At 43.5% G+C, this 19,610-nt stretch overlaps 1 protein-coding gene across 1 annotated transcript in view; it reads left to right on the top strand.

Annotated features, from left to right (window-relative positions):
* Positions 1–7,506: 7,506 nt before the first annotated feature.
* The window catches only part of tmtc1 (transmembrane O-mannosyltransferase targeting cadherins 1), an 82,118-nt gene continuing 70,014 nt past the window's right edge, over positions 7,507–19,610 (top strand). Inside the window, exon 1 of the mRNA XM_017698917.2 lies at positions 7,507–7,941. Coding sequence (XP_017554406.1) covers positions 7,649–7,941 — 293 coding nt within the window. The 5' untranslated portion in view covers positions 7,507–7,648. The remainder of the gene's footprint in view (positions 7,942–19,610) is intronic.

Genomic DNA, 19,610 nt, shown 5'->3' with positions numbered 1-19,610 from the left:
ATACAAACATTACTCACCGCCGCCCTCTAAAGGTGTTAACAAACATCAAATATACAAACATTACTCACCGCCGCCCTCTAAAGACGTTAACAAACATCAAATATACAAACATTACTCACCGCCGCCCTCTAAAGGTGTTAACAAACATCAAATATACAAACATTACTCACCGCCGCGCTCTAAAGACGTTAACAAACATCAAATATACAAACATTACTCACCGCCGCTGTCTAAAGACGTTAACAAACATCAAATATACAAACATTACTCACCACTGCCCTCTAAAGATGTTAACAAACATTACTCACCGCCGCCCTCTAAAGGTGTTAACAAACATCAAATAAACAAACGTTACTCACCGCCGCCCTCTAAAGACGTTAACAAACATCAAATATACAAACGTTACTCACCGCCACCCTCTAAAGACATTCACAAACATCAAATATACAAACATTACTCACTGCCGCCCTCTAAAGGTGTTAACAAACATTACTCACCGCCGCCCTCTAAAGGTGTTAACAAACATCAAATATACAAACGTTACTCACCGCCGCCCTCATTACGCACATTTGGTTTGATGGAATGTAAGCGTGTGATTGTGAAAGCTTACCAGCTTAAATGACTGCTGTCATCTCAGAACATTGTGGTCAGATGGCGGACAGTAACTATATTTGCTGTCTGAGTAACTGCTTATATTTTTGATGATGCACATAGAGATGACTTTACCTTAACGACTCCTGGTGTGAAAGCCTTTCTGTTTCTGCGTATTGCTGATCCTCCTCTCCACCTCTTGCTGGTAGTCTTGGTTCAGAGTATGAAGAGAGGTGTGTAAAGCCCAGTGTACAAGTAAGAGACACACAGACGGCTTCATGGGTGCAGAGACTAACAGACAGATATGGATACACACTGGCCGGTGGGGTTGACCGAGGTGGTCTGGGCTTTCAGTGTTTCATAGGTGTGTTCCTGTCTAGCTTGTGATATACACACTGGGAGGACTGTGCTCTATATTTGTTACATGTTTGTATGTTTTGATTTTGTTTTTTGTAACAGTAAGTTTTGAGAATTAACTTAAGTCATAAAAATTAGTCTAACACTACTTCTTGTCTCTCTTAGTTCATTGTGTTTGGCTGATACTCATAATAGTCAAAGCTCTTTTGGGTAGCACTGCGATCCCACACTGCATTGATTCCAGGCATTCAGGAATCGAGAGTTGACTCAAGCTTTGGACTCAATTCCATACAGTGACGTTTATCTGCACTCGCAAACATACAGGGTGAGATATTCTACTGTCTCTGTCTAAACCGTCTGTATAGAAATGCAGCCTTTCACCACATGCACATCAACAGTCCGGCTGTATTTTACTTCAGACAAAGTAGAAAACTAGTGGACAAATACTAGTGATGAAAAATTGGTTTATAACCAAACAACATAGCCAGTGCCAAAACATCGACCTATTTGAAGGAGACAGGTGAGTCAGCTTAGTAAGGGTGCAGTGATTTCAATACATATTGAAAAAAAAATCTAAACTATCACCAATACCTTCTTTTATCATCTTTCATGGAATGTAGGGATACACATTGCATCTAAGTCTGATGTTCAAGTATCTGCAAGAGTTACTGAATGGATATCCGGTTAACTGTGGTAAGAAAGTGAAGCACCTCAGCTAAAATTAACATAAGGCCGGACGCTTGGGCTGTGTTAGCAATAGCTCACATACTAGTTCTGCTCAAAATATGTAGTACAGATACACTATATTGCCAAAAGGTTTCACTCACCATCTAAATCATTGAATTCAGGTGTTCTAGTCACTTCCATGGCCACAGGTGTATAAAGCCGAGCCCCTAGGCCTGCAGACTGCTTCTACAGACATTAGTGAAAGAATGGGTCTCTCTCAGGAGCTCAGTGAATTCCAGTGTGGTACCGTGATCGGACGCCACCTGAGCAACAAGTCCAGTCGTGAAATTTCCTCACTACTAAATATTCCACAGTCAACTGTCAGTGGGATTATAACAAAGTGGAAGCGCTTGGGAACGACAGCAACTCAGCCACAAAGTTGGCGGCCACATAAAAAGACAGAGCAGGTCGGCGGATGCTGAGGTGCAGAGGTCAACAACTGTCTGCAGAGTCAATCACTACAGACCTCCAAACTTCATGTGGTCTTCAGATCAGCTCAAGAACAGAATAGAGAGCTTCATGGAATGGGTTTCCATGGCCGAGCAGCTGCAGCCAAGCTTTACATCACCAAGGACAATGCAAAGCGTTGAACGCAGAGGTACAAAGCGTTGCCACTGGACTCTAGAGCAGTGGAGACGTGTTCTCTGGAGTAAAGCTTCAGCGCGAAGAGATTTTGGGCCCTTCCTGTTCCAACATGACTGCGCATCTTCATGATATTCTGCATTTCAAAATGCAGCCAGGTCATTTCAGGAGGGTATAAGTACCATAAGCACTGACATAACTGCTTGGCTTCCCACCCAAGCTGTTTACTAGCCCTGGATTTAGCCTTATATGGATACATAAGTAATACAACATTATTTATCCTGCTAAACCCTCCCCCTGTCTGCTTTCTCTACTAGTCTAGAGGTGATTTGATGACTTCATCAATTTAGTGAAGTTGGCTTGCTGCATAGATAACATGGTTAAAACAGTAACTTACTAATGTCGGTTTACGTGAAACAATCCAAGCAGCCACAGCTCAGAGGTGGAGTCACACTATGTATTATTGACTCAAATTAGTTTACATCAAAATGTGCAGAAATGTGTTCTCTGTAGAGAAAGTTTCACCTCTAAAATGAAAAAAACGAGGACATTCGAACTTTTGCACCCTGAAAATAACACACTTTAATGCACAAAATGAACAAAGTGAGGACATTCAAACTTTTGCACCCTGAAAATAACACACTTTAATGCACAATTACTGTTTACTTACGGAATTTAAAATGTTCGGGGAAAAATCTGTGGCCTGTGTGAAAGTTCTAGCACATTTTATATTTAACGTTGTTTTTTCAGCAAATAAATAAAAATTTTGCACTAAAATTTTGGGGAAAATGTGAGTTTTAAGTGAGCAGAGTATGTGTTAAACTATTTTCACTTAGAAGATCAGCAAAACACCCCATTCATTCAGAGGTGCAAATACCATATAAACTTTTGCTCACTGTCTCTCTGTGATCTTTAACATGTTAGCAAGTCTCCATCACACTGACAGAGCACAGTGTGACATGAACCCGATCGAGCTAATCTCATATGAGCTTTACAGCCAGAGCTTTTATTCTGTGGCTGCACTAGGACTTGTAGAATCATCTGAGAACTTAACAAGGAACATAACTAGACTGGGCTTGCCCACCAGTGGGTATCATGGTCACAGCCTATCTGGTTCTAGAGGTGGGCTGAGCTTCATTTCTCTAGTTCACTGTACAGGGTGTCCCAAAAAAATGGACTTCATTTGAGGTGTGAATATCTGAGTAACTACAAGTCGCAAACGAAATGAAATCGGCTTCATGTTGAATAAAACAAGATTTATTTATCAAAATCGAGCAAGAAATTGTGAGGGATGTAGATTTTCTAACCGATTTCACGGCTTCACAAATCTTCAATATGCGCAGCGCCTGTGACACGACACACGTCCAGTCGGTAGTCCAGCTCCTGCCAGTCACGCTGTAGCATGTCTTGTGTAGCAGTCTCCAGCGCAGCTCCAGTTGGTGCATTTTTATTCAATTTTCTGGTTAATGCATGCTGCTCGCTCCTGTTTGACTGTGTTCGAGCATATTCTAACACACACAATGCCTTTTCATTTCTAGAGAATTTCATTCTTCAACCTGGAAAAAAAACGCATTAAAAATTAAATTTAGTTTTTACACATTTTGTTAAAATTGGAGATGATTTGAATTGGCTGTTATTAGACTACGAAGTGATGTCAGTGTTTTTTGCAACACCCTGTACATAAAGTCAACCCAAAATCAAGGTCGACCTTGTTAGTTGATGTTCCTGCTCAGATTAAACACCATTCATCATATCAAACCACTTCCATGTGATCTTCCACTAAAACGTAAGAGCTTTTGCTCACCTTCACACCGTTTTCTGATTTTATGTGTATTGTGGGCCAGCAGGTGGGGAACAATAGATCACCCAATAATGTAGTTTTTTTTATGACCAACCACCGAGAGAAAACCCTCAGCTGGCTCAGAGACCCTCCCTGATACAGCGTTTCACTCTGTAATACATCACAGTACAGAAGGCAAATGCATTTTGACTTTCAGTATAATCTCGCTGTGAAAGATGAGACGTCTGCTCAACTTAAAATGACGTCGTAACTGGTTACATGGCTTTTCTTGAGTTGACTCAACTTGAGGACACAAGTTCACACAACTCAAACTCCTTAGTTGAGTCAAAAGTTCTCGCAGCTGCTGTTTCTAGCTCTGCATCTCAGTCAGATAAACAAAGCTGAACTTGAGTTTTTTTCTCCACTAGCTGGCGCTCCTTCTATCACACAGTCCCACCTGGCACATTTTCCACTTGGGCTTGAGGACATGGATGGCTGTGGTATTGCTGGGATTCAAAGTCACAACCTCCTGATGTTGGGATGAATTATTAACGTTTGGGTCACAAGATGATGCCATGCCTCAAAGCTAAAACACATTTTTTTCAAGTGTATTTAAACATTTGGAGACACAAAATCAAAGTTATTTCACATGTTTTCCTAAGTAGCACAAAGCCGTCACACAACAGGAGGTTGTGCGTTTGAGCCCCAGCAATGCCATAGCTGTCCATAAGTGTGTACCCTCGAGGAGAAATGTCTAGCAGGATTGTGTGATGGAAAGAGTCTCTTGTGGGGAAGTTGAGTTTATTGACCTCGCTGAGATGCAGAACTAAAAAAAATTGAAGAGAATTTGTGACTCAACTAAGAAGTTTTGTGTCCTCAAGTTGAATCAATTCAAGAAAAGCTATGAAATCGGTTACTGTATCATTTTGAGTTGAGCTGACCGTCCACTTCTAACAGGGCTGGTAGATTTGAACTTTGGCTATTTTGTATGTACTTACGCCAAGGTGTATGGTTCTTTAGAGGTTCTATATAGCACCAAAAAGGGTTCTTCTATTGTTACAGTGTCAAGTTTGTAATGAGAAAAAAAACTCTAGTCAAAAAGGTTCTATGTAGAACCATCTACAGGACATTCTCTGCCAATCTGAAGAGCATCATCTTTCATCATCTTTAATCATGCAAAGGGTTCTTAGTGTTCATGGTGCTGTAGGGAACTGTTTACTAAAGAACCCTCAAAGAAACATCTTTCTTATGGCTGTACTTTTTAATTTATAATGACTAAGTAGAATTAGGTAGAGTGTTTCTATGCGTTTATATTAAAATGTACTTTTAAAGAACCTGCTTTTCACTCCATCTGTCATTCACATGAATTCCTTTTGAGGTTTGTCATTCTGCTTGGTTCTCTACTGACCTCAGCACTCAGCACTACTTGAGTCATTATTTTGCTGACGTAGCTTTACTTCAGTGTAGTTTTTGGCTTCTCTATTTACCTGTGACTGGTTCTAGAACAGAGCAAATCATGTAATTCTAAGATTTAACCACAGGGGGCGACACAGTGTAGTCCTACCAACCAAAAACTTTTTAAAAAAGGAAAAAGTTGAAGATTTCCTGAAAGCCAAAGGAATTTCATGGATTTTTCAGGAATCCTGCATAATTAAATGGTAAAGATGTAAACAAAGTCATTCAGAGGGGTTTGACATGAAACGCCCCATTAGAGCTACTTACTGAGTCCGAATTTTTTCAGTGGTGGTGATGGGAACCAGACGTCTGAAGAGATTAACACCGCTCATAAAAAAAGTTCTCTCACAGAAAGCTGCTGTTGGTATCGCTGAGACACTGTTTAGAAGGTTTTGGCCTAATGCGTATTTTTAAATACACTGATGATGAAGACATACATGCAGGGTTTTGTGAGGCAAATTAGTCCCCAAAGATAATGTAGCTTTTTCTAGATGCACCACGTTTTCATCAGTATCAGATCGATACTCAGAAGATATGTAGGGATCAGTGGTCATATTGGCCATTGAATGGTGAATGGCCATATCTGTGTGGTAGACATTCTGACCTTCCTGTCACCCCCACCGTAAATTTCACATCAAAACATTCTTTGCTTACATCACTAATTATGTAGAAATTTGGAAAAATTGGTGGGGTTCCCTTTTAACCGGCTGTCCTGGTTAGAGGATGCGACTGCCAATAATGACTGTTTTTATTTGATCGATGTTTATTGTCCCTCTGCAGATGGGGGCCGCGTTAATGGTCAGCAATCATTGTTCAGTCATATTTGATGCTCAGCAATCATCGTCTGAAATATCGTACCGGCCCTTATTGATCTTCTGTCTCTCTCTGTCCCGCCTCTCTCTCTCTCTCTCTGTCTCTCTCTCTCTCTATCTGTCTCTCTCTCTCGCTCTCTCTCTGTCTCTCTGTGTCTCCTTCACCCTCTCCCTTTCTCCCTCCTTCATCTCCCTCTTTTTGTCCTTCTCTTTCTTCCTACTTCTTTATCTCCTTCTTTCGTCCTCCCTCTCTCTCTTCCTTCTTCCTTCTGTCTCTCTTTCTTCCCCTTTATCTCCCTCTGTCTCCCTCTTTCGTCCTCTCTTTCGTCCTTCTTTATCTCTCTCCCTCTTTCTCTGTCTCTCTTCTTCCTTCTCTCTCCCTTTGTTCCTCCTTCTCTATTTCTCTTTCATGCTTTCTTTCTGTTCGTCTCGCTTACTCTTTCCCTCCTTCACTATTCTTTCTCCCATTCTTCTTCCTTCTGTATTCCTTTCTTTCAGTCTATCTCTCAGTCTCTCTGTCTCTGTCTTTCCCTCTGCTTCTTCCACCCTCTCTGTCTGTCTCTCTCTCTCTCTCTCTCTCTCTCTGTCTCTCTCTCTCTCTCTCTGTCTCTCTCTCTGTCTCTCTCTCTCTGTCTCTCTTTCTGCCTCTCTCTCTCTCTCTGTCTCTCTCTCTCTCTTTCTGCCTCTCGGTCTGTCTCTTTCTGCCTCTCTCTCTCTCTCTCTCTGTCTATCTCTCTCTCTTTCTGCCTCTCTCTCTCTGTCTCTCTCTCTCTGCCTCTTTGCCTCCCTCTCTCTCTCTCTCTGCCTCCCTGTCTCTCTCTCTCTGTCTCTCTCTCTCTCTCTCTCTGTCTCTCTTTCCCTAAGCATATCAACTTCAGAGCTAAGCTGTTTGTAGAACTAAAAGAAAGAATTAATTATAGTAATAATGAAGGTGAAAATAAATTAAGTATATAAATCATTTTTCCTCTCCCTCTCTCTCTCTCCCTCCCTCTCTCTCTCTCTTTCTCTCTCTCTGCCCCCTTCTCTCCCTCTCCATCTCTTTCTCTCTCTGCCTCCCTCTTTCTCTCTGCCTCCCTCTCTCTCTGCCCCTTCTCTCCCTCTCCATCTCTCTCTCTCTCTCTCTCTCTCTCTCTCTCTCTCTCTCTCTCTCTCTCTCTCTGCGCATGCGCGAGGAGGCGGTTTCTCTCCTCTTTCTGCTCTGCCATAGCTCTCCGGCTCTCAGTTGTGTCTCGGCGATCCTCCACCGCGCGTCACTGCATCGCCCGGAAAACACACACACAGTTACAATGTCCGCCGATGCTCGTCCGCTCATCTCCCGCCTCAGGCGCTGCGCACGGAGGGTGACATGACCTCCAGCGGCAGGGGGCCGAGGGCGGCGCGGCCGCGCCTCTCCGCGCTGCCCAGGCCGGGCGCCAGGCTGCTGGGCTACGGCGCGCTGCTGGCGGCGTGCGCGCTCTGCTACCGCAACTCGCTGCGCGGGGAGTTCGTGCACGACGACGTGTGGGCCATCGTGAACAACCCGGACGTGAGACCGGGCTCGAGCCTGCGGAGCATCTTCACCGACGACTTCTGGGGGAAGAGAATGGCCGACAACACGAGCCACAAGTCCTACCGTCCGCTCTGCATCCTCACCTTCAAGTAAGTTCACTCTTCAGTCAGTCTCTCTCTCTCCCTCCCTCCCTCTCTCTCTCTCTCTCTCTCTCTCTCTCCCTCTCTCTCTCTCTCTCCCTCTCTCTCTCTCTCTCGCGGCTTGCACAGAAGTGACTAAGGATTATAACAGTAGTAATAGCGATGTAACTAAACAAGTAATAACCCCAAACAGTAATCATGAAAGTATTATTATGGCCCTTATAATAAATATAAATATACCAATTAGCAAAATAATGATGTAGTTAGGGTTTTTAACATGTGGTGTGTAGTGGTGGGGGTGTGGTGGGTGTTAGCCCCCCTGTCTCTCTCTCTCTCTCCCTCCCTTTACTTTCACTTCAGGGGTAAATATCGCTATAAATCTGCGTCTTGGGACGATAAAGTGTCAGTTTAAGCCGAAAAAAGAAATTACGTTTTCTCCCTCAGTGTTTTGCTCCTCAGTGTTTTGCTCCTCAGTGTTTTGTCCAGCAGCTCTTAGCCTCGTAGTTTTTCTCCGCTTTCTGACTGGAAGTGTTATAACGACGTTGTAAGCGTGTATACGGCGTTAAACCGAGCGTTTAATGCGACTTTCCTCTCTCGGAGGCTTTCTGGTCGAAGAGGGAGTCGACCTGTGCGGCTTCTGCGTGGTTTTCTACCTCAAAGTCTTTGATACGTTGGCCTGTTTCTGGCTGAACGGCTGCTTGTAACACTTGTTGCGCAGCAGTGACTTCAGCGCGTCTGAAGTTAAAGGGGAAGTCCACCCATTTTTCAAAATGTCTGCGGAATTGACCGGGTGCCGTTCAGAGCGCTTTGGGGTGAAATGCTTCATTCTAAACTGGTGCTGGTGATGGGAGCCGGACGTCTGAGGAGTTTAAAGCCTCTGAACGTTTCCTCACAGAAAGCTATTACATGCAGTGCTCATGAATGCGCTGCCTGACGGGGTTTGGCTAGTAAATCAAATGAATATATTTGCGTTGTAGACGTCAGGACCCCTGGTTCCTGTCATCACCGCCGTAATGAGTCGGTTAGTTTCTCTAGAAATGAACCATTTCACATCAAACCGCTCTGAAAGACTTCATCTCAGTCATTAAATTATGCAGAAATTTTGGTGGAATTCCACTTTAATCTGGGCTCCTTTTTACCTTTGTGCTTTTATTCTGAGCTCACAGGTACTCCGAAGTCACTTCTGTGAACATGTCATATTGTAAGGTGTGTTGTTGGTGTTTAGTGTGTGTGTGTGTGTGTGTGTGTGTGTGTGCTGCTGCTGGTTATTGTGTTTACTGTTGAAACTCCATTGGGACTGAAGGGTGTCTCTCACTGACTCTTCCCAGATAAAAACACCTTCTTTTTCTTCACTCGTGGTTCTTTTACAGTACTGTGTGAAAGTCTTAGGCACCTAAGACACATTTTCAAAATCTATTTATTTGTGTAGTTTGAGTTTATTTGCTGAGAAATGTGTTAATATCTGAATAAACAAAATTTATAGAATATTAATTGATGAGATTATATATATATATATATATATATATATATATATATATATATATATATAAAGCCCAGTATCATATGTAGTTAAAAAGCAGCTCCTGGTTTGACCAATCAGTGCTCAGTAAATTGAGCTCATGATGTAACTGATGATATTAACGAGTTTCTGCGGCGGCTGTGAAGGTGTCGAGGAGAAATATGGACCCAAGAAATTCTTGTTACTTTTTATTGTTTTTCTGTATGGTGGAATTATGAATACGACTTTATTCTAATGTATATTGTGATAAACTCACTGCTGAGGTCAGTTGTTTAAAAATTTGCTTAGATGCCTAAAACTTTCACACAGCACTGTATGTGTTTATAGTAGCAGTGTTTTCTAATGAACCAATCGTTTGGAACCCGTTCACGAGTCCAGTTGATTCATACTCAATTTGTAGGGAATGTGTGCGCACTATAAGCTGAATCCCTTTAATAAAACTCACAGAATTGAAGCTCATGGACTCATGCAATCATAAGATGTCGCAATGAGCGCCTTCACACGCACTCAGTATTCGATCATTATCGGATTTCTGCAGTTATCTGATTATTCAAATGGTCATGTAAACACCACACTCTGATTTCCTAGATCGGAGCAAGGTCTGGACACCCGATTAAGAAATCTGATGAAGAGAGCTGGATTTCAGCTCAGTAATCAGATTCCTCAGTGCATGTGAACTCTTACTCTGATTTCTTTCGGATTTCTCCGTCTGCGCATGAGCGAATTTGGGTTACAACAAGCGACTAGTTTGATAGTCGCATAATCTGCCGATTACTGAAATGAAATATAAAATGACTTTTATGTAGCTTTCAGCTTTTAAATTGAGATTGAGGTGGTTTTGTGCGCTTGTGAACTGTCAGAATTTATAACCAAGAATGTGTGAAGAAGCAGCAATAAAATATAACAATAACTAAATCAGTTTTTCTTGAATCAAATAAAAAAAATCCATCTGAATGTGAATGTAAACAGTGCAGTCGGGGCTCTGTGAATTCCACTGTCTGTGTCACGGGTCTTTAGTGAAACTGCGGAAAGTCAGCATCTCCGCATGTTCTTGTGAGGGACTCGCTCCCCTCAGAGAGCAGCTACTCCGCTCAGCAGAGAACTGATCCACAGTGCTATTATATGCAAATCCATGTAGCTCATGTTGATAAATTTGTTTCAGTCCTGCTCAGAGAAGCCTGCATTAATCATTATGATGTGATCTCTGCAGTAAGATAAAGCAAAACGCCGCATTGTGTATGCATGAAGATGAAAGGTTTCTGGTTCTGAGAGCACCACCGAGCAAAGTGCTCTGAAAGGCCAAAGCTCTCTGTCTCCATAGCGTGTTGCCTGGAAATGCTGAGCCAACCCCAACATAGCCGGTGATTGCGCTGCGAGTTGGCTGACAAGTGACAGGTATTCATGCTTGCAGCCCAACGGGATGCGCTTGATTTTGTCAGCGTGATGCAGCCCTGTCCTTCAGCCCTGTCATGTGGAAATGTCACCCATTAGCCCTGGCGTTTTCTCATATTGCAGTTGCGGGATGTGCTGTGATCACAGAGTGGTAAGTTGTCTGTATTATGCAGCTGTGGTTATTATTTCAGCCACGTCTTATTTTCTGAAAGTCAATAATAATATCATATCAGTGTCTTATTTTTGTCCCTCGTGTGCAGAGAGCATGCGGCAGAGCCATCTGATCAAAAGCATAAATTGTGATGTTTGATAAAGCTGTTGGGTACCATGGTAACAATAGGAGAAGCAATAAATTATTGTATTACCATAATATATATAAAATCTACTTTTAGGGCTGGGCGATAAAAACAATAACAATAATTATCGCGACATAACTTTTCCTCGATAGAGCGATAAGAAAGGTTCGATAAACGTTCAATATAATACACCATTCTCACCGCTCCACGTTCAGCGAAAGCCCTGGTGGCATTTTCTGCTGCAAGGAAGGCAACATTACTCTGCTGTCGCCAGGAGAGGGCGTACTTCTGAGTCTTTCGACATGATTAGAGAGGGAGGGGGCTATACTTTAGCAGCATCTGAAATGGGGAGTTATACGTTCCCTGTTTGAGTGGAGCGCCCAGCGATCTGTTTTCCTGTGACCAAGTCTGAGTGACGAGATAAGTGGCGTAGCTGTGCTGACCTACAGTGAATTCACCTCTGTAGGTCAGCACATGTACCTTCCGTACATCCTAACAAGCTTTAGCAGCTTTAAATCAACGCTGTGTTCCAGCACTCTTATTTTAGTGTTAGTACAAAAGTGAAAGAAAGAAGTGGGTTCATGTGAGTTACAGCCCTGATTTAAACTAAAGTAAACTGAGGAAGCTGTGAGGCATTGGAAAGCGGGACAACACTCTCTTTCCAGGCTAGCTGTTTTTTGACTTGAAGCAGCGCTCCGTCACTCGCACGACAGGGCGAATTGGTGAGATATATCGCGGTTCACCGCTTCAACTTCTGCTAGCTGGTGTCTGAATACTGCCGTGTTTAACACCGTTGTTGGCCACTTGTTCAGCATTTGTAGCTGGATAGCCGAGTGCTCGTCACCAGACATCTAAAAATAATCTTCTCTTTCTTAAATTATGACTATTACAAAAATTGCGGCCGTGCTTTTCCAGCTGGTAAAAACAGCTAACTGGACACTTTCTCCCACTGTCCCATGACAGATCTGTGAAATGTTCCACTGTTTGGTGAGTGTTCGTCGTGTCCTGACCATAAATGATCATTTAAAACAGAGATTAACCACTCGGGAGCAAAAATCAGCCTTCAAACTGGAAAGCAATAATGATTTGACATTTATCGCGATGTGTATCGATATCGATACGATATGAATTTTGTTTATCGTGATAACATTTTTGGCCACATCGCCCAGCTCTACCTGCTTTACATACGAACCTGCAGTGAAACCTGCAAGATCCCCATGAACCCTCACAAAGCGGGTACTACTCATTTGTGAACAAACTCCAGCAGCACTGCTGTGTCTGATCCACTCAGACCAGCACAACACACACTAACATACCACCAGTGTTACTGCAGTGCTGAGAATGATCCACCACCCAAATAGTGCCTGCTCTGTGAGGGTCCATGGGGGTCCTGACCACTGAAGAACAGGGTAACAGAGTATCAGAGAAACAGATGGACTCCAGTCTGTAACTGTAGAACTACAAAGTGCAGCTATACAGTAAGTGGAGCTGGTAAAATGGACAGTGAGCATAAAAACAAGGAGGTGCTTCTAATGTTATGCCTGATCGGTGTGTATTGTATTTTGTTTAGAAGTGTTTGTGTATGTGTAGTTTATCGTGCTATGTAAGAACAGTTCTTCCATTTCCATGAAGAAATGAAAAAGCAACAAATTCAATGCAGTGCGCTCCAATGGGCTCTCACCAGCTCCCTCACAAGTTTCGTGCCACAATTGCGGAAAGGTGAGGCCTAGGCTACAAAGGCGGAGTCTTCATAGGACAGTCCTACCGAGGACCCGTCCTACCTTGGCTGCAGCCTGGACTTTTGGTCGCATCTTATGTTCTGCCATCGCGCCCCTTAATGACGTATTTATAGCAGAAACCCGTATCCTGCCACGGACTGATATAATCTCTTATTGGAGAGAATGGCTACAAACCCCAGTGTCTTCTTTGTTTTTGCAAACCAGTGAAGGACAGTACATACTTGGGGCAGTCATGGGCTGGAGGTTAGGGAACTGGCCCTGTGACCGGAAGGTTGCCAGTTTGATCCCCAGAGCCGACAGTACATGACTGAGGTGTCCTTGAGCAAGACACCTAACCCCCAGCTGCTCCCCGGGCGCTGTGAATAGGGCTGCCCACCACCCCGGGCAAGTGTGCTCACTGCCCCCAGTGTGTGTGTGTGCTCACTATAGTGTATGTGGTGTTTCACTTCACGGATGGGTGAAATTTCCCCGTTGTGGAAATAATAAGTTTGACTTGACTTAACATACTAAACATAGACCAGATATCCAGCAGTTCGCATGCATCAGCTGTTCTCCCTGTGGCTGTTCGTCTGCGTCTGTGGCCCTTGTCCCGTCTTCAGGCCTCTCTGCCCTGAAGCGTATCGGTTAATGGGCCGTGTATGTTAGTGAGAGAGAGAGAAGTGCCCTTGTAAGTATGGCGAGTGATGTGTGCGTCGGTCTTCATGAGTGACTGAACCCTAAGCCGTGTACAGAGCAGCACGCCTGTGTGTCTGTGAGCTAAGTCATGTGTTTCAGATCCTCCGCCTGGCTCGGCTCCTCGACTCTTTCATCTGGGCTTTGAGGCAGGTCTGACTCCAGCTTTAGGGAGTTTGCTCTTGTATTCTGCTCCGTTCCTCTGATGTGCAGAGAAGAAGAAATCACAGCTTCACCTGAATGCCAAGTAGAAGGTGGAACTCCAGAGAGCACTTCAGGGGTGGATGTTAATGTTTGTGTGCATTTCTCATTTTTAAATGTGTGGATCTGATGATGTTGACTCATTAACATTTATTAAATGTAGAAACGGATTCAATCTACCTGGATTACCTCCTCGTTTCTATGCTCATTGTCCATTTTATCAGCTCCACTTACTATATAGGTGCACTTTGTAGTTCTACAGCTACAGTTACTGTAGTCCATCTGTTTCTCTGCATACTGATCCAGTATGTCCAGAGTCTGATCCACTCGTACCAGCGTAACACACACTAACACACCACCACCCCATCAGTTTTACTGCAGTGCTGAGAATGATCCACCACCCAAATAGTACTCTGTGAGGGTCCACGGGGGTCCTGACCACTGAAGAACAGGGTAAAAGGGGGCTAACAAAGTATCAGAGAAACAGATGGACTACCAGTTACAACCAGTGAGTAAGTCAAGCACAGGTCAGAGACAGGACTTCCCATTCCGTCAGCAGCCAGTTATGATGTTTTTAGACCTCCACTGCTTGGCCAAGGGCCAGGAAAAACACCAAAGCGGGTCATTCAGAGTGTTAAAACACACACTTAACTGTCCAAGAGGGAGGACTGCCAGTAAATAAGCCTTAAGAAATGTGAAATCTGAAAGTTTCAGCTGTTCATAAACTTGTGCAACAGCAGTCATTTACAAAGGTTACCAGCCTCTTTTTATCAGGGTCATATCAGTATCCGTAGATTTTCTTTAAAAACAACTATTGACGTTGGACAGACGTTTAGATTTGAATGGTATATCAAATCAGTATTTGATGGTGCATTTATTGTGCTCCAGCAGCCAGTTGCACCAGCTGACTGTACGTTTGGTCATAAGTTGGAGTGTAAAGTCCATCTTAATCCTTAAGTTGAGAGTAGTTGGTTTAAAACTAGCCACACACAGAATTTCAGTTGCCCACAGACACTTACAGTACATCTTAACTAGTAGAGCGCAAAGTGATCGTAGATCAAATCACAGACGTATTCACTCTGCAGCCGATCAGTAACACCACACGACATAAGCAGGAAAGGCTACACATGATCTCCACACGCAGTGAAATTTCTCTCTGTTCGTGCTGTGTTTACTTCGCTTACGGTGTGTCGGTCGTATTAGCTGTAATTCAGAAAGAGAGTGTTTTATAATAAAGCTGTGTCCTCAGAGTGTCCGTCTCTCATATACGTGTTTATTCTGTTCTGCTGCTGTTTTCGGTGCTCAGACTGTGATTCTCATGCACAGTATTTTAACGGCCCTTTATTAGTGAGCGGTTGGTAACGTTAGTGAAGCTGTGGCTGATGTAATCACTGCTTGAATCTGCTGAATGACTGAAAGGTAATGTTAGCTGTGTTTGTTATCTTTTAAAAAGAATCTGTTTCGTGTGTTTTATGATAATAAGGTCAGCGTCGCACGCAACCTGAGCACTGATGGAGCTGCTCTTCTTGCTCTGCACACAGTTGACTTGTGTTCTTGAACAGAGTCTCCTGGGTTTTGGAAGAACCCTGTAGAAAAATATCTCAGACACAAAGTAAGACTCAGGGCTCCGTTCCTGTCTGTGTTGTGTAAATCTGTGGCTGGGAGGTCTGTGATCTTTTCTATCTCCGATTGGTGAAAACGGGTGAAATCTATGCTGCAGAACTGATCGCCCATGCAAACCAACATGTATTTCGTTTTCTTGCCAGTTTTCCTATCAATGAAATCGACCAGCCACTTTAGCTGATTTTCACGGTAGAACTTACAGCTGCTATAGAGTGTGTGTACATTTATAAGTTGGAACTTAAAGCTATGATGAAACTGTTACTTGGAGCAGCCGGTTAAATTCTAGTAGCTCGGAAACTTGAACACAGCGGCAGTGTACGTTCAAACTAGGCCATGATCAAACTTACGGTAGACGCTGCTCTCAGCTTCCCACTTTTGTCAGATTTTTCCTTTCCTTTAGTTTTACTGCATTTGAAACTCCATAGAATTGAATGCTGTATTTCTCCAGGTGCATTTAGTCCTGATTTTGTCAGTATATGAATGCTTATGTATCGCTATGTATCGTTAGAATGTATGGAAAAATGATCGGATGGTTGAATTGGCCGGCTGCTCCCATTTCAGTTCAGCCCTACCTTTTTTTCTGTAGACAAGTGAGGGAAAATATAGTGCGTCATGATTCGCATGTTAATTGTTTTTACGATATGAGGGGCTGAGAGACGATACGCGCTGAGAATCGAATACATTTAGATGTTATGAAATATGTGACATCAGAATGATTCCAGTAGTTTTATTTAACACTAAATCCATGATATTCCTAAAAAAAAAGAAAAAATAATGAGAAATAACTTGTGCACCTCAACAAGCACTGTTAGAAATGAGTGAGGAAGGAAGGAAACAAGGAAGAAAAGGAATAAATAGGAAGTGTCAGATGTTTTGAATGAATAACCTTTATATTTGATAGTACTAATAAGTAGCGTTTATTAACTGAAAGAATAGCACTCTTCACACTGTAACATAGGCCTTAGCTTGTCTGGGAACTTGGACACTGGAGTGCCCTCTTAACAAAGAGGCCTCTAGAAGTTTGTGAGAATCTGCTAATGCAGCTGTGTGGGAGCGAAGAAGCTGTCCTTGAGATGATAAAGTCTCTGGAGTTGGTGAATTTACAGCGCAAGCAGTCGAAAGCTAGTGCCCTTGGGAGAGTGGAACATCCAGGTAATAATAAGTAAGGGATCCCAAGGAAAAGTGTAATGATGGGATGATGGGAATAGATGGTATAGAATTTTATAGAAGGGGAGGGGGGATTGCTTCATCACCCCAAACAAGATATAAAAATGGGTGTTTTGCGATGATCTTTGTATCCAGGTTGTCCGGAAACCATCTTTCCACTCAAGCTCAATAAAGAAGAAGGCCTTTTCCTTCCTTCCACAAGAGCTCAGCGGCTGAAGTCTGTTTTATTTTGCTCTTTTACACTTAGACGTTCCTATTTTGTTAGAAGAAGTTATACTGCAGTTTGCTCTTAAGGTAATAGCATTAGAACGCGCCAGGAGAATCTGTCTCTGTCAAGGGGGCTTGGGCACGGAAGAGAGGCTCTTAGACCCAACAGAAAGAAGGAAATAAAAAAAATAAGGAAGGAAGGAAATCAAAATTAAGGAAGGACTCAAGGAAGGAAGGAATGAAAATAAGTTAAGTCAGCCTTATTGTCAGTACTACAAGATGTACAGGACATACGGAGAAACTGCGTTGCTCTCAGACCCCGTGGTTTAGCGATAAGATTAAGTACATTAAGTAACATTAAGTAACATAAAATAAACACTAATTGTAGAAAAATAGAACAATAAGGAAAAATAATAATAAAATTTAAAATATAAGACACCCTGAAATTAACACTAAAGTGACATAAGGCACAGATTAAAGTCTGTGGGTATAAACAGGGCAAACATAATGCAAATAATATTATGGAGCAGTTGAAGTCATGAGTTCAGTATTGGGGAGTGGGGGTCAGGAACCTGTGTTTGACCAATACTGTCAGAGTTCAGTATTGGGGAGTGGGGGTCAGGAACCTGTGTTTGACCAATACTGTCAGAGTTCAGTATTGGGGAGTGGGGGTCAGGAACCTGTGTTTGACCAATACTGTCAGAGTTCAGTATTGGGGAGTGGGGGTCAGGAACCTGTGTTTGACCAATACTGTCAGAGTTCAGTATTGGGGAGTGGGGGTCAGGAACCTGTGTTTGACCAATACTGTCAGAGTTCAGTATTGGGGAGTGGGGGTCAGGAACCTGTGTTTGACCAATACTGTCAGAGTTCAGTATTGGGGAGTGGGGGTCAGGAACATGTGTTTGACCAATACTGTCAGAGTTCAGTATTGGGGAGTGGGGGTCAGGAACCTGTGTTTGACCAATACTGTCAGAGTTCAGTATTGGGGAGTGGGGGTCAGGAACCTGTGTTTGACCAATACTGTCAGAGTTCAGTATTGGGGAGTGGGGGTCAGGAACCTGTGTTTGACCAATACTGTCAGAGTTCAGTATTGGGGAGTGGGGGTCAGGAACCTGTGTTTGACCAATACTGTCAGAGTTCAGTATTGAGGAGTGGGGGTCAGGAACCTGTGTTTGACCAATACTGTCAGAGTTCAGTATTGGGGAGTGGGGGTCAGGAACCTGTGTTTGACCAATACTGTCAGAGTTCAGTATTGGGAAGTGGGGGTCAGGAACCTGTGTTTGACCAATACTGTCAGAGTTCAGTATTGGGAAGTGGGGGTCAGGAACCTGTGTTTGACCAATACTGTCAGAGTTCAGTATTGGGAAGTGGGGGTCAGGAACCTGTGTTTGACCAATACTGTCAGAGTTCAGTATTGGGGAGTGGGGGTCAGGAACATGTGTTTGACCAATACTGTCAGAGTTCAGTATTGGGAAGTGGGGGTCAGGAACCTGTGTTTGACCAATACTGTCAGAGTTCAGTATTGGGAAGTGGGGGTCAGGAACCTGTGTTTGACCAATACTGTCAGAGTTCAGTATTGGGGAGTGGGGGTCAGGAACCTGTGTTTGACCAATACTGTCAGAGTTCAGTATTGGGAAGTGGGGGTCAGGAACCTGTGTTTGACCAATACTGTCAGAGTTCAGTATTGGGGAGTGGGGGTCAGGAACCTGTGTTTGACCAATACTGTCAGAGTTCAGTATTGGGAAGTGGGGGTCAGGAACCTGTGTTTGACCAATACTGTCAGAGTTCAGTATTGGGAAGTGGGGGTCAGGAACCTGTGTTTGACCAATACTGTCAGAGTTCAGTATTGGGAAGTGGGGGTCAGGAACCTGTGTGTAAGGAAGGAATGAAAATCAGGAAGGAAGGAAATAAAGAAAGAATAAGCGAATGTCAAAGTTACACTATATTTCTAATGTCTGTAGAAGCAGTCTGAAGGCCTAGGGGCTTGGTTTTATACACCTGTGGCAATGGAAGTGATTGGAACACCTGAATTCAATGATTTGGATGGGTGACTGAATAATTTTGGAAATATAGTGTATATCAGCGTTTCTTTCTACTTCAGTGTTGAAAACATAATGTTCTAAAATGGCGTGTATTATGTTGTGAAATCTGCGTGGTCTAATAGTTTCAGCTCTGCTGGTTTCTCTGAGCTGCTGGTATCTTTTTGCTCTGTTTGCTCTGACAGTGCCACACGTGTGCCTGATGTTAATTGGGGCTGAAAGCTTTTCCGTTGCTGTGTGACCGACCGCTCTTTGCAGAGAGGTGGCGATCAGTAAACATGGGCTGTTTGCTGTGCTCTGATGTGACGGCAGCTCAGATGTATTCTCCTGTTGTCCTGCAGTGATTGTAATGCATACACTCTCACTCCTCTCCCTCTGTCTCACTCACGGGCCTTGGCTGACTGCACGCATGCAGATTGGCATCAGGCACGCATGCCAACACTGGCACCGTCTCTGGCCCCAGTTGGAGTGCTGTCATTTGTTGTTCGTTTACTTGTTCCCTCTCCCTCTCTCTCTCTCCCTCTCTCATGCCCTCGCTCACTCTCTGCCTCGGAGGCAGCGTGATGCTTGCGCAGACCTAGATGTCCGATGACAGGTACGCTCTCCAAAGCTGCTGCGGCTGATTTTCATGCTCTCGTGCTCTCTTCGCATTACACATGCGCACACAGCCCCTCGTTCTATCTGCAAGCCAAGGTGACCTGCAGCACCTCATTACTGTTCAGTTGCAGTCGTCAGTTAGACTAATTGTTCTTAACCCTTCTTCTTCTCTCCTCGTCTGTCTCTGACCCTGTCCTTTATTTCTCTCTCTCTCTCTCTCTCTAAA

This window comes from Pygocentrus nattereri, chromosome 1, assembly GCF_015220715.1.
Source record: "Pygocentrus nattereri isolate fPygNat1 chromosome 1, fPygNat1.pri, whole genome shotgun sequence".
NCBI lineage: Eukaryota > Metazoa > Chordata > Actinopteri > Characiformes > Serrasalmidae > Pygocentrus > Pygocentrus nattereri.
Note: the sequence above shows the minus strand (reverse complement) of the source record. Positions and strands in the feature narration are given on the sequence as shown.